Source organism: Callorhinus ursinus, unplaced genomic scaffold (genome assembly GCF_003265705.2).
Source record: "Callorhinus ursinus isolate GAN/ISIS: 27379988/994484 unplaced genomic scaffold, GSC_fseal_2.0 scaffold9, whole genome shotgun sequence".
NCBI lineage: Eukaryota > Metazoa > Chordata > Mammalia > Carnivora > Otariidae > Callorhinus > Callorhinus ursinus.
In genome coordinates this window covers 48,328,526-48,339,604 of record NW_027397071.1, presented here as the reverse complement: position 1 = coordinate 48,339,604, position 11,079 = coordinate 48,328,526, and the positions used below count along the sequence as shown (strand labels likewise).

Here is an 11,079-nt window from a genome sequence, read left to right as displayed (position 1 = left end):
GGTTAACCGACTCGGTTAAACGACTCGGTTAACCGACTCGGTTAAACTCGGCGATGCTTGATGCGCCCCAAAGTCTTCTTTTTAAAATGTAATTCTGGAATCCCTTCCTCCTTTCCCTCTCAAGAAACTGGTATAAGGGAAAAAAAATGGTTGGAGAGGAAAAGAGGATTCTGCATATGCCCTGATGTCCAACACGGATGCTTCACATTTTAGCTTTGCCTAGGCCTGCTGAAGCAAAGATTCTCATAAAGTTGGAGAACGTTTAACACTGAGTTGCTTTCCAAAGACTGGGTACCCTAAACGAACACCCACAGTTACAGTGCTGCCTCCAAAGACAGCAGGGAAGGTGCTAGTCTGGGCCACCTTTCTGTGGCCACTGTGGCCAAGCTCTCCCAGAAGGAGGAATGCTGTCACCCTAGCATCACTCTCTTCCTTGTAGAAGCAGTTGTTATATTTATTGGTGCTCTGAGGTCCTGGAAATGACTTCTGAGCTTTGCAGCTCTAAGTAAAATAAAGGAGAAGAGAATAAAGGTGATGTACAGCCGTCTCCCACCCCCGTCTCACCTGTTGTGTCAGGTTAACAACCATGGGATACACATGTGATGATTATGGGGCTCACCAATAAATCATAAGTGCAGGTTATGGACCCAAGGCCCTGAGCTATAACGGAATTTTAGTGTGTTTCAAATTTATAGCTGGTTTCTGATTATCCAGTTGAGTTGCCTGAGCCTCGGTTCTGCTCTAGCCTGCCTTTTGACAGACTTATTCCTTGTGACTCTCTCCCCTGGCAGGTAATAGCCATGGACATGGGAGGCAAGATCCTCATGTCCCTGTTGCTATTTGTAAGTAGGTATGTTTCCCAAGGAAGTTAAAATACATCAAAAATCAGGTTTTCTAAATTGCCATTTTTTAGTTCTCAGAATGTTTGTTCCTGATTGTCATAGGCATATAATCCATGCCTATTTTAATCTACCTTTAAGTAAGTCATTATGTGATCTAGGAAAATAACCTGAGTAAGATTAAATCTCAGGAAAGAATTTGAAAGCTAGCAAAGGCAGGACCGAGATACCTTCTCCTAGATCAGTGTTCTCCTAAGGAAAACCAGTTGGTTCTTTGAGACATTTTCTTTTCTTTTTTTTTTTTTTTTTTTTTAAGATTTTGTTCATTTATTTTAGAGAAAGAAAACATGCAAGCAGGGGGAGGAGCAGAGGGAGAGAGAGAATCTGAAGCAGACTCCCCACCGAGCATGGGGCCTGATGTGGGGCTCCATCTCACAACCCTAAGATCATGACCTGAGCCAAAATCAAGAGTCGGATGCTTAACCGACTGAGTCACCCGGGCACCCCTAGACATATTTATTTTCCGTATTAACAACTCAAACTTTAGAAAGCAGGGCAGTTTTAGGAATGTTTATAGAGGACCAGAGTGTCATTGTCTAAAGGTTGTTTGTTGTTGTGGGAGGCAGCATGGAGTTTTAAACTGTAAATTGAAAGTATCATTTCTCAATAGCACTGAAACGTGTTTGGAAAGATCTGAGAATTTAATAAGGATTCCATGTCAGCTCTCACGAAATAAGGCTAACATGACTGTTAGGAGTGTTATTTCTTTTTCAATTACTTTCACTGTTACCATTGTCACTCAGGCCTAATTGATCATTCGGTGGGAGTCCAAGGTGAATACACGGATTTTGCACAGGAAAGTTTCTAATCTTTGGAATGGCTCAGGTGTTGGCCATATTAATTGGTTTCTCTGGTATTTGTAGGGGATCGATGACATCACGGGTGAACCGTTAGTCCAGCAGGAGGATGATAAACCCGAAGCCGTGGCTGCCAGGCTAAGACAGTACAAGGATGTGGCAAAGCCAGTCATTGAATTATACAAGTGAGTGTGCTTTACCGTTTTCATGGCAGATGGTCAGTTAGAACCATGTGGCTTCCAGTGGGAAGGATATCAGGCTGAGGTGGAATTGTGTTTCTTTAAGCTAGACAAACCCTAAAGGCCCAGTACCTCCCTGAGAGTCAGGTGAAATGCTGGGGTTGTACGTGGGAGATAGAGTCCAGTTCTTTTATGCTGAAATTCTTGTAATACAAGGACCAAAACCTGATCTTCTCTGTCTGGTTGTAAAAGTATGTCTAGGGTTATTTTCATCTTTCTTTTCAAGGAGCTGAAATAATGGTTTGTATTTTGACACTCCCACATATAAATATCTCCTTTGGATAGATTAGAAGGGACCTTTCACCTAGATATGTCTAGAGGGAATTTAACCAAAAAGAGTGAAAACTATAAGCTACAGATGGCTTCGGGAGCCAGGCAGCTGTTGGAAATGAGTGTCAAACCTGGTGGGGGATGTGTTCATCTGGGCAGTTGAGTGACAGCTTCTGTGTTGCTCCAGCCAGTTATTTCCACGGGGGCACTCAGGCCCAGAGTGGCCAGTGATCCCTGCTTTTCAAGAGAAGCAGAAATCTGGCTGTCTGTGAGTGGGGGGAAAAAAATCCCAATTTTTATATTGGCAACAAATAACGTTCTTTTTTTTTTTTAATTTTATTTATTTAATTGACAGCGAGAGAGGGAACACAAGCAGGGGGAATGGAAGAGGGAGAAGCAGGCTTCCCACTGAGCAGGGAGCCTGATGCAGGGCTCGATCCCAGGATCCTGGGCGGACGCTTAACGACTGAGCCACCCAGGTGCCCCAACAAATAACATTCTTAACAGCATGCACACTGAATAAAACCCATTTGCAGACTGCATTCAGGACAGCTGTCTAACAGCCACTGCTGGAATCAATTTCTGACCTTTTAGCACCCAATTTAGCAGCCCTTTAGATTAGAAGTTCCTGATCATGTCATTATGATATATCCTGTGTTTCATGATCTGTTGTAAGTAATATGGATTTTATGGTACCAAAGTTTGTCAGTGATTTATTTTTTGAAAGTGTATACTGAGGTAGATTTGGGATTGTCCATATAATGTTATTTGATATGTTTTATTTTTTAGCTTTTTAAAGATTTTATATATTTGAGAGAGAGCGAGAGCGAGAGCACAAACACTGGGGGAGAGCAGAGGGAGAGGGAGAAGCAGGCTCCTCATTGAGCAGGGAGCCGAGTGCGGGGCTCGATCCCAGGACTCCTGGATCATGACCTGAGCTGAGGGCAGACGCTTAACTGACTGAGCCACCCAGGCGCCCCTCTTTGATATGTTTTAAACAGGAGAAGAAGAGGTGGCATCGTGACAAGCATGTCGGTCTTATTTAGGTACACCCAGTGTGGGTGTCGGCACTTAGCAGTGTGTGTGATAGACCACGAGATTGTGCTTGTTTTATACCTAGGATCTTCCCTCGCCCTAATAGCATGTTAAAAGGAAGCCTAAAATGCCTTCATGTGTTGGATTTTGTTTTTCAGGAGCCGAGGAGTGCTTCACCAATTTTCTGGGACAGAGACTAACAAAATCTGGCCCTATGTTTACACGCTTTTCTCGAACAAGATCACGCCTATTCAGTCCAAAGAAGCATACTGAGCCTGCCCAGTGGAAGAACCAGGAAAATGTCGTTCATTCAGTTGTATGTGTAGTATTTTGGTGCCGTGTCCAAGTTAGAAGCTAGTGGGGATAGCTTGCAGCATCTTTTCTAGTTTAAATGGTGAACTGAAATGAAAACGAATGAGTAGAAAGCATTCCTGAAGAGGCTCCTCTCTGCCTTTCACAAGGAGGGTCACCTACACCTGTCTAAGATGCCTCTGCATGTCTCAAGCCCTTCCCAAGAAAAACAAGTACAGGCTGGACTTTGAACGGCGTCTAACCCAAACTCTAGCTGATTGCTGACCGTCATGTTGTTGCCATAGTAGCATTTTCACATGTGACAGTGTTGGTGTCTGGTCCCCTCCGTCCCCTGAAGGCTGTTGAATCAGAGCACCGGGAGGCCTTTCCCCAAGTTCTCTGGTATGTGCCCTTCCTGGTGACCATGCGATTGAAGCCAGTTGCTCTTTGTGGTTGCTTCTCTCGCTGTGAGTGACTGTCCACAATTTCTTTTTTGTGTTAGGAGTGATAACCTTTTCTGCATCCATGCTCCATAGAATCTCTCCTTTGCAGACATCCTGGAATGAACGGATTTGGCTTCCACTGTTTTTATTAGACTGTACTTTTTTTACATCTGTTTTCTCCCTCCCTAGGCTATGAAGTAATACAATAGTTACTGCTTTGATCCCTCTCAGATCCCTTTCTAAGAACTGAGAGCAAGGGGAGGCTGTCAAATCGCTTCCTGCACCAGGAACTGGGCTCTGCAGAGGGTCTTCTTACGCTGCTGGGCTGACTCTTCATGGGCTGACACTGCCCTTTTCTTTTATTGTGAAAAAATCCTCAAAGTCTTAGGGAGTCTCCAAAAAAATGGGAGATACTTACCTACATAAATGTTAAAGGATCATATCTTGTGTATAGAAGTCATAAGACCATATGAAATTACTGCACTAAAATATAGTTTAGCTTTTTATTCAAGACAAAAAAATGTATTTTGAAATGCTGCTAAATATTGATGCTGACAGTGTTTTTCTCCTATGAGTGACCCAAGCATATTATAAATAGTTGATAGAGGGACTGGAGCCTGTGGGTTGAGGAAAATGTTGTACCAGCTGTGCCCAGACTGAGTATGACAGCTTTATGATTATGGGAAAACAAATTCTTAAAACTTTTTTTCTATTCCAAAGATGCATTCTCTGGGGTGGCCATTAAGTCTAGAAATATAGATAATACAATTTTGTCATTCTTTGTAATGTACAGTAAACCATTTATTAAAGATTTGCCTGGTTTCCAGACTTGGTGGCCACCTAATGTAATTTTTGCTCTTCTCTGGGAAGGGCAATGAAATTTATTCTTGTTGCCTTAAAAAGAAATACCCCTCTTCATGCATCGTGGTTGTCCCTAAAGAAGGTCCTTTGCTATTCCTGGAAGTGACTTCTGTCTAGCTCTTCATACTGGAGAAGAAGAAAAAAAAGCCTATTTCAGCACGCCACTTGTGTTGCGACATGTTATTTATTTTCTGAAGATGTCCCAGCAAATCTCTAGTCTGTTCCCTGGCGCATGTGTTCTGTATGGTAATGATTGCATCTTCCTTACAAATACTGCCCCACTCTTGCCAGTTCCTCTCCCTCTATTCCTTCATGTGAGTATTCTTTGACTATCTTAGTGGAAACATAGACTGGTCTCCTCCTCATTCTCTAAATCACCTCACTGTGTTACTTTTTAGGTTTATGCAGTGGAAATGCCCAGTTCAGGTCTGTGACACATCAGTGCATGATACAGACTTCTAAGTGCTTTAGAAGATCCATGTGTGAATGCCATTTGGTGGGATTGGGGTGAAAAGACGTGTGGGTAAGGCTCAGGTATCGGGGGGAACCAGGTATAGAGAAAACAAGTCTGAAATGAGGAAAACTGCACAATGTAGACTAGTACTGCCATGGAGACCGTTTCCACACACTAGGAAAAGTAGAGAGTTACGGTTATTATGTGGATAATTCAAGAAAGGAAAGTGTGCGCCCTTCTAGAAGCAGACACATCTTCTTAGCTATTCCTTTATTCCCTTTTTGTTTAACAGACTCCCTTTGGAGTTTTCGAGAGAGATGTGGGAAATGGGAAATGGGAAATGGCTGGTCCCTGATGCCATGCTCTAGTCCTCCATCCTTCCCTCCTCTCTTCCAGAAAAATAGATAGTTCTAGTCAGCATTGGAGCCCCTCAGTGTGTCAGTGGCATTTGCTGTTTCTGAGGCAGCACAGCAATTGAGGGTCCTGTGCTTGGTGAGACCAAAAAAAGACAAACACCTTTTCCATGATCTTTGAAAGATGATACTTATTTCATGCTTAGTGGCCTAAAAAGTCTATTTCTCATTTTCTTCAACAGGCTCTCTAGTTATTCCTCCAATAATTTTGTAAAAAATTACATCCTCTTGCAAATATTTTGACAAAAGCAAAGGGGACATCTTTCCTTGGTTTTCCTTCTACTGCCACCCTACGGTTCCTTCAGAGTTACGCAAAGAAAGTAGTCTGGGTGTCTCTCAGATTCCTACCTGTCATCATAGCCTGTGATTGTAGTCAGTTGTGAATTCATTTTGCTTTCCATGATCTGAACAGGCTTCCCACTTAACTTTAGAATTTGGAAACATTGCCATGTTTAATATCCTCTTAACACTAAGGCAGACATAAAATAAGTACCATTTATTGAAGGCCTTTTCGGTGCTAGGTGCAGTTTTAGGACATTTGCAAACATTTAATCTTTCAAGCGTCCTTTGAGATAGGCATGAAGAAGGCAAGGGTCAGAGATGTGAAGCATCTTGCCTGGGCTCTTGCTGCCGATGACTAGAGCAGCTAGGACTCACACACAGGCTTCCCCGACTCTGAAGCCTGAGTTGGCTCCTGGATGTTTACTGTGCCCTATCCCACCCAACCCACGGTACTGAGCCTGCTTGATTTTGCTAGTGGCCTCATATCAAAAGTAGCAAAAGTGACATTCAGCTCTGTATGGGACTGTTCCTTTTTTTTTCCATTTGCTGAAGCAAAGGGAGCTGCTAGAGGAAGGTCTGAGCCCTTGATCTTTTATAACTACTCATTTTTATGAACGGCTGTTGAAATAGGCTTGGCTTGGGTCCAAGCTAATCTGTGGAGGAGTCAGGTTCGTGTTCCTCACCTACCCTTTTGGTGTCCATGGTGGTGTACCCCGGAAGGGACCTTTACCGTTGAGCCACCCCCAGCTGTCCTGCTCTCTGTAGACCTGGGCTGCTGAGAGCTCTCCAGATGCTACTCACTTTCCCTGATACCAGAACAAATCACTCCCTTACTCGCACCCCCAAGTAAGGCCCTGATAATAAACTGTTACTGCCTGAAGTGCCGGCAGGGGAACAGAGGTGGCTGAGCCGCTAACACAGGGCAGCCCTTGATTTTTGTACCATCTTCCCTATGTCACATGACCCACCAACCTGATGCTGAATGCCAAATTCACACCTTTGCCTACCATCTGCTGTGCTGGCTCTGCTTGGCGTGCACGATTCTGGCAATAACCAGGGGAGACTGGCTTCCTGCCTTCCCTAGGGGCCCTCCCTGCCACCCGCCAGCGGCCACGCTCATATGAGCTCAGCCTTACCCAGGCTGTGCTCCTCTCTTTGGTAGGGAAGGAAAAAGGTAAGCGCCATGGGTGAGGGGGATTCTTGGCAGGAGGTACTGCTGTGGCTTCTCCCACCACTTAAAATGTTGAGACAGGATAGTTGTAGATGGAAGGATGCCTGTGCACGATCATAAATAGACTTTTAGAAAATTCAGTTCACTGTCAACTGATTTCAGTATTTGACTTTAGCTGTTTAGCTTGCATAAACAGCTTATCAGCCTCTGCTGGAGGTCTGGCATAAATCATAAAGACTGCAAATTTCCAAATGTGTGAAGACATAGGCATTCTTAGTAGTTATTGTTGATTAGTACTTCATGCTAAGCACGTTATATGCATTGTCTAATTAAATCCTCAACAATTACCCTACAAAACAGGTATTTCAGTTATCCTGCCTCTTTGTGTAAAAACTGAAGTCATCCTATTTACTTAGACTTGTGTTTTCATGTACCTATAGCGATGAATCAGGAAATTCAGAGGGGCCTTTTGTGTACCCTTTTCTCCTTTGAGCTCCCCATTCTAATTAATGGGTAAAACAGTGTTATTTGTACCTGGAATCTTTGCTTTTGGCGCTCTGGTGCTGAGGCAAGAAATGAGCGCTCATTGGGTCCTGGTGGTAGTTGCACACTGTATATGCAGAGGGCATACATCTCATCCGCACTCTGCTGGGTTGCAGGATCTCGGGAGACATTCGTATCTACCTGATGAATTTCATTTATTACCTTTTATTTAAAAGTATTTTTTCTTGCTGCGGTGAATTTTGCCAAAGACGCAATTCGTAAGGCCAAGTCATGTTCTTGGTTTGAATTGCTTTCTTTTCAGTTCCCCTGCATTTTTAGTAACTCCCTTGTCTTACTTAGTGTCTCAAAAGAAGAACCTAGCAATGGAGACTTTTTTTAAAAACAGGAGTGTGGTCTGGTCATAAGTTACCATCCCTTTCCACCTATAACTGATCCAGTTTGGTTTCTAGATGAAAAGTGTGCAAGACCCAGATGTGGGGAAACCATGAGGCCATATTTCAACTATGACGAAAAATCTGCTTCCTGCATCTGTTGAGACACACTATAATTACAGTTGTTCATACACGCCACACCTGTCTTTTAACAAATTGCACAAGTCTTGCCAAAATAAATGCCATTATCTGTGTGCTTCAGGGAATCCCCCCCCCCAGATTTGATCAGTGTGTGTGTCTATGTAGGTCTGTGTGTGGGGGAGAGAGAGGTAGGGAGAGAGGAAGAGATGGTAAACACCTCCAAAAGGATGAGAACCCTTGAATGGGATGGGTATGCATTCCTTCCTGGTAATAATTAGACTATTCCAGGAAACAGCATCATTCTGTGGAAATAAAGGTTTCCTGTTTAAAACTTTGCCAAGGAGCAGCGCACCTTGAGATTCTCCTGGGGGTTGGCGTGTGTCTAATTGCATTTCATGAAACCTTTCTTCGTTCTGAAGCTTTGGCTGTAAAGTCAGAAATGTACTAAATAAAAACAAACTGTTTTGTATTTAATTTAGAGAAGAGTAAAGGGGAGAAAAAAACCTCAGTGTTTATGTAAGCTTCAAGGTGTTAGGGCTTAGAGGGCTTTTCTAGTTTTATGAGAATTTGTACTACTGATTTTTATATATTCCTGTTTTTGAGATGAACAGATCTCGGGAAATTGTTGCATTACAATGGCATTTCACTGTGACTCCTCTTAAGCTCAAATCTGTTCTCTAAGCCAATGACAACTTGTCACTTCAGTTTACTGTCCTGTGAAGTGTCAGCTCCAGTTTCCCAGAAGTTGTGTGTTTACGATGAGTCATTGCTTCTCCTCAGTGCGAAAGTTGTCAGCCCTCTTGATTTGGGTGTATGTGCTTAATTCAAAGTATCTAGACCTGTAGTCTAATCTGTACATGCTCTCCTAACTGTTAATTGTGTTATTGACTATTTTGATTATCTTGCTTGAAGATTGATTCCTACTTTTTAATTTGGTAGAAATAAAGGTTTTTTTTCTGCTTATAACTAGTGAATTAATTTAACATTTGTGTAGCTTTTTACACTTGAGAGTATACGTCTTCATAGATCTTCTCATTTATGCCATTCTGCAACCACTTCATTATCAACTGTTATCTCCAATTTGCAGATGAAGAGAATAGAAAACACAGTGTCGCCTGGATGAGGTGACAGTTGGTGGCAGAGCAAGATCATGAACATAAGCATTCTGATCCTCAGTCTCATTTTCTTTTCTGCAACACCATGTTGCCTCACATTGTGTATACTCAAGCACCTTATTTGTCTAGCACTTTATTCTTTACATATTTTCATAAACATTCTTTAGTTTTGTTCTTGAAACAACAGAGCAATGTGAGTTGATTCTCTCTCTATTTTTGCAGATCAGGAGACCAGATCAGAGTATGTAAGTTCAAGGTCATAGTGTCCAGGGCCACTCAGCAGAAACAGAAAAGTCCACAGGCCTGGCTAGTGGGAGCTGGAGTCATGGAGGAAATAGAGCTTCTGCAGAAGACTCCCTGCAACTGGGGGGTGTGGAGGATGCCTTGGCTTCTCCCAACCTCACATTCTCCTGTCTCCTGCAAAGGCTTCCCACCAGCTGGGTTCAAAAGCCACCTGGCATAGGAGCCCGAGGAATGTGTTCCACAGGCTTCCATGCCCCGGGAAGGCGAACTGGATATGATGGCAATGTGGTAGATTGTATTAAAGTTAAAGCCATTCACCCTTTAGGAGAATTTTACATTTCTGCCCCATTGGCTTTATGCTTGGGCATACTGATTTGCTTTAGCCAGTGAAATGTGAGCAAAGATGAAGTGTGCTGCTTCTGAGCAGAAAGAAGCCTTAGGAGCCAGAGCATGGTCACTAATCTTGCCCTCTCCAGTGAGACTGTCAGTCTCCTAGGGCTGTCTTTCAGCTGGGATCCTAAAATGGATGTGGAGCAGAATTAATCCATGATGGATTAGTAGTGTACAAGAAAAAGAAACCTTTGTTTTTATCATCCACTGGGATTTGGGTGGAGTTTGGTACAACATAATTTAGTCCAAGCTGACTGATAGAAAATGGGCCTAAGACGAGTATATCATGTCATCTAGTTATACCTTTGATTCTCTTACCAAGCACTATTAGGCTCTGGGGATGCAAAGATGAGTAAGACCGAGTTTTTGCCCTTGACTTCCTCGGTCACCTGGAGGAAATGGAAATATATTTAGATAACTACACATAACTGTTAGAATTAATCACTGGATTATAACTGAATGAATACAGAGGGTAGTGACTTTCTTGGCTGGCCAACTAGACCAAGTAAGAGAGAATATTTGAGCTGAATGATGCCGGAAAGAGGGAACCCAAGCTGAGGGAATGGTATGTGGGCCGAAGTATAAGCACCTATGCCAAGTGGAGGCCAGAAAGGTATGAGGCAGCAGTGGGGAGATAAAGATAAGATTGAGTTGTATTGGGAAGTTGCACTGACCTGGTCTTAACTTTGTTTTGCTGTAGACCGTAGACTATACCAGAAAGTGACTCATCACATTTACACGATAAAATTGTACTACAGGTCTGAACTAAGATATGGTAGAGCTCTACAAAAAGGGAAGCTGGATTATAACAAGAGTAAAGAAGAATTAAATATCTCCAGGGGACGGGTTGGGGATAACAATGAAATGGGGGTGAGTATAAGGCTATGAGGAGTGACGGATGCTGTGAAGACTGCAGTGCACTGCTTTTTCTCAAAGGTGAGTGGCTGCTGCTCAGCTCTGACCAATTGTCACCACCTTGGGCTTGCTGACCCAGGGCTACCCAATCATTCAGTTTGTTAAGAGAAGCCAGAAATCAATGTTTTCATGTGAAATGTTTTAAATGCTTACCATTTAAATTAAAAAAAAAAAACAAAACAACATTCCACAGGCCAAACAGCATATTAAGTCAATTTGGGACTTCTGGCTTAGAGACACATAGG

General features: G+C 42.9%; 1 protein-coding gene across 7 annotated transcripts in view; it reads left to right on the top strand.

Moving 5' to 3' along the window:
- Positions 1-9,137, top strand: part of AK4 (adenylate kinase 4) — a 117,935-nt gene extending 108,798 nt beyond the window's left edge. For all 7 annotated transcript variants that reach the window (XM_025871775.2, XM_073896599.1, XM_073896596.1 and 4 more), the window contains 2 exons: positions 1,763-1,881; positions 3,399-9,137. In XM_025871775.2, coding sequence (XP_025727560.1) covers positions 1,763-1,881; positions 3,399-3,513 — 234 coding nt within the window. In that variant the 3' untranslated portion in view covers positions 3,514-9,137. The remainder of the gene's footprint in view (positions 1-1,762; positions 1,882-3,398) is intronic.
- The last annotated feature ends 1,942 nt before the right edge of the window (positions 9,138-11,079 follow it).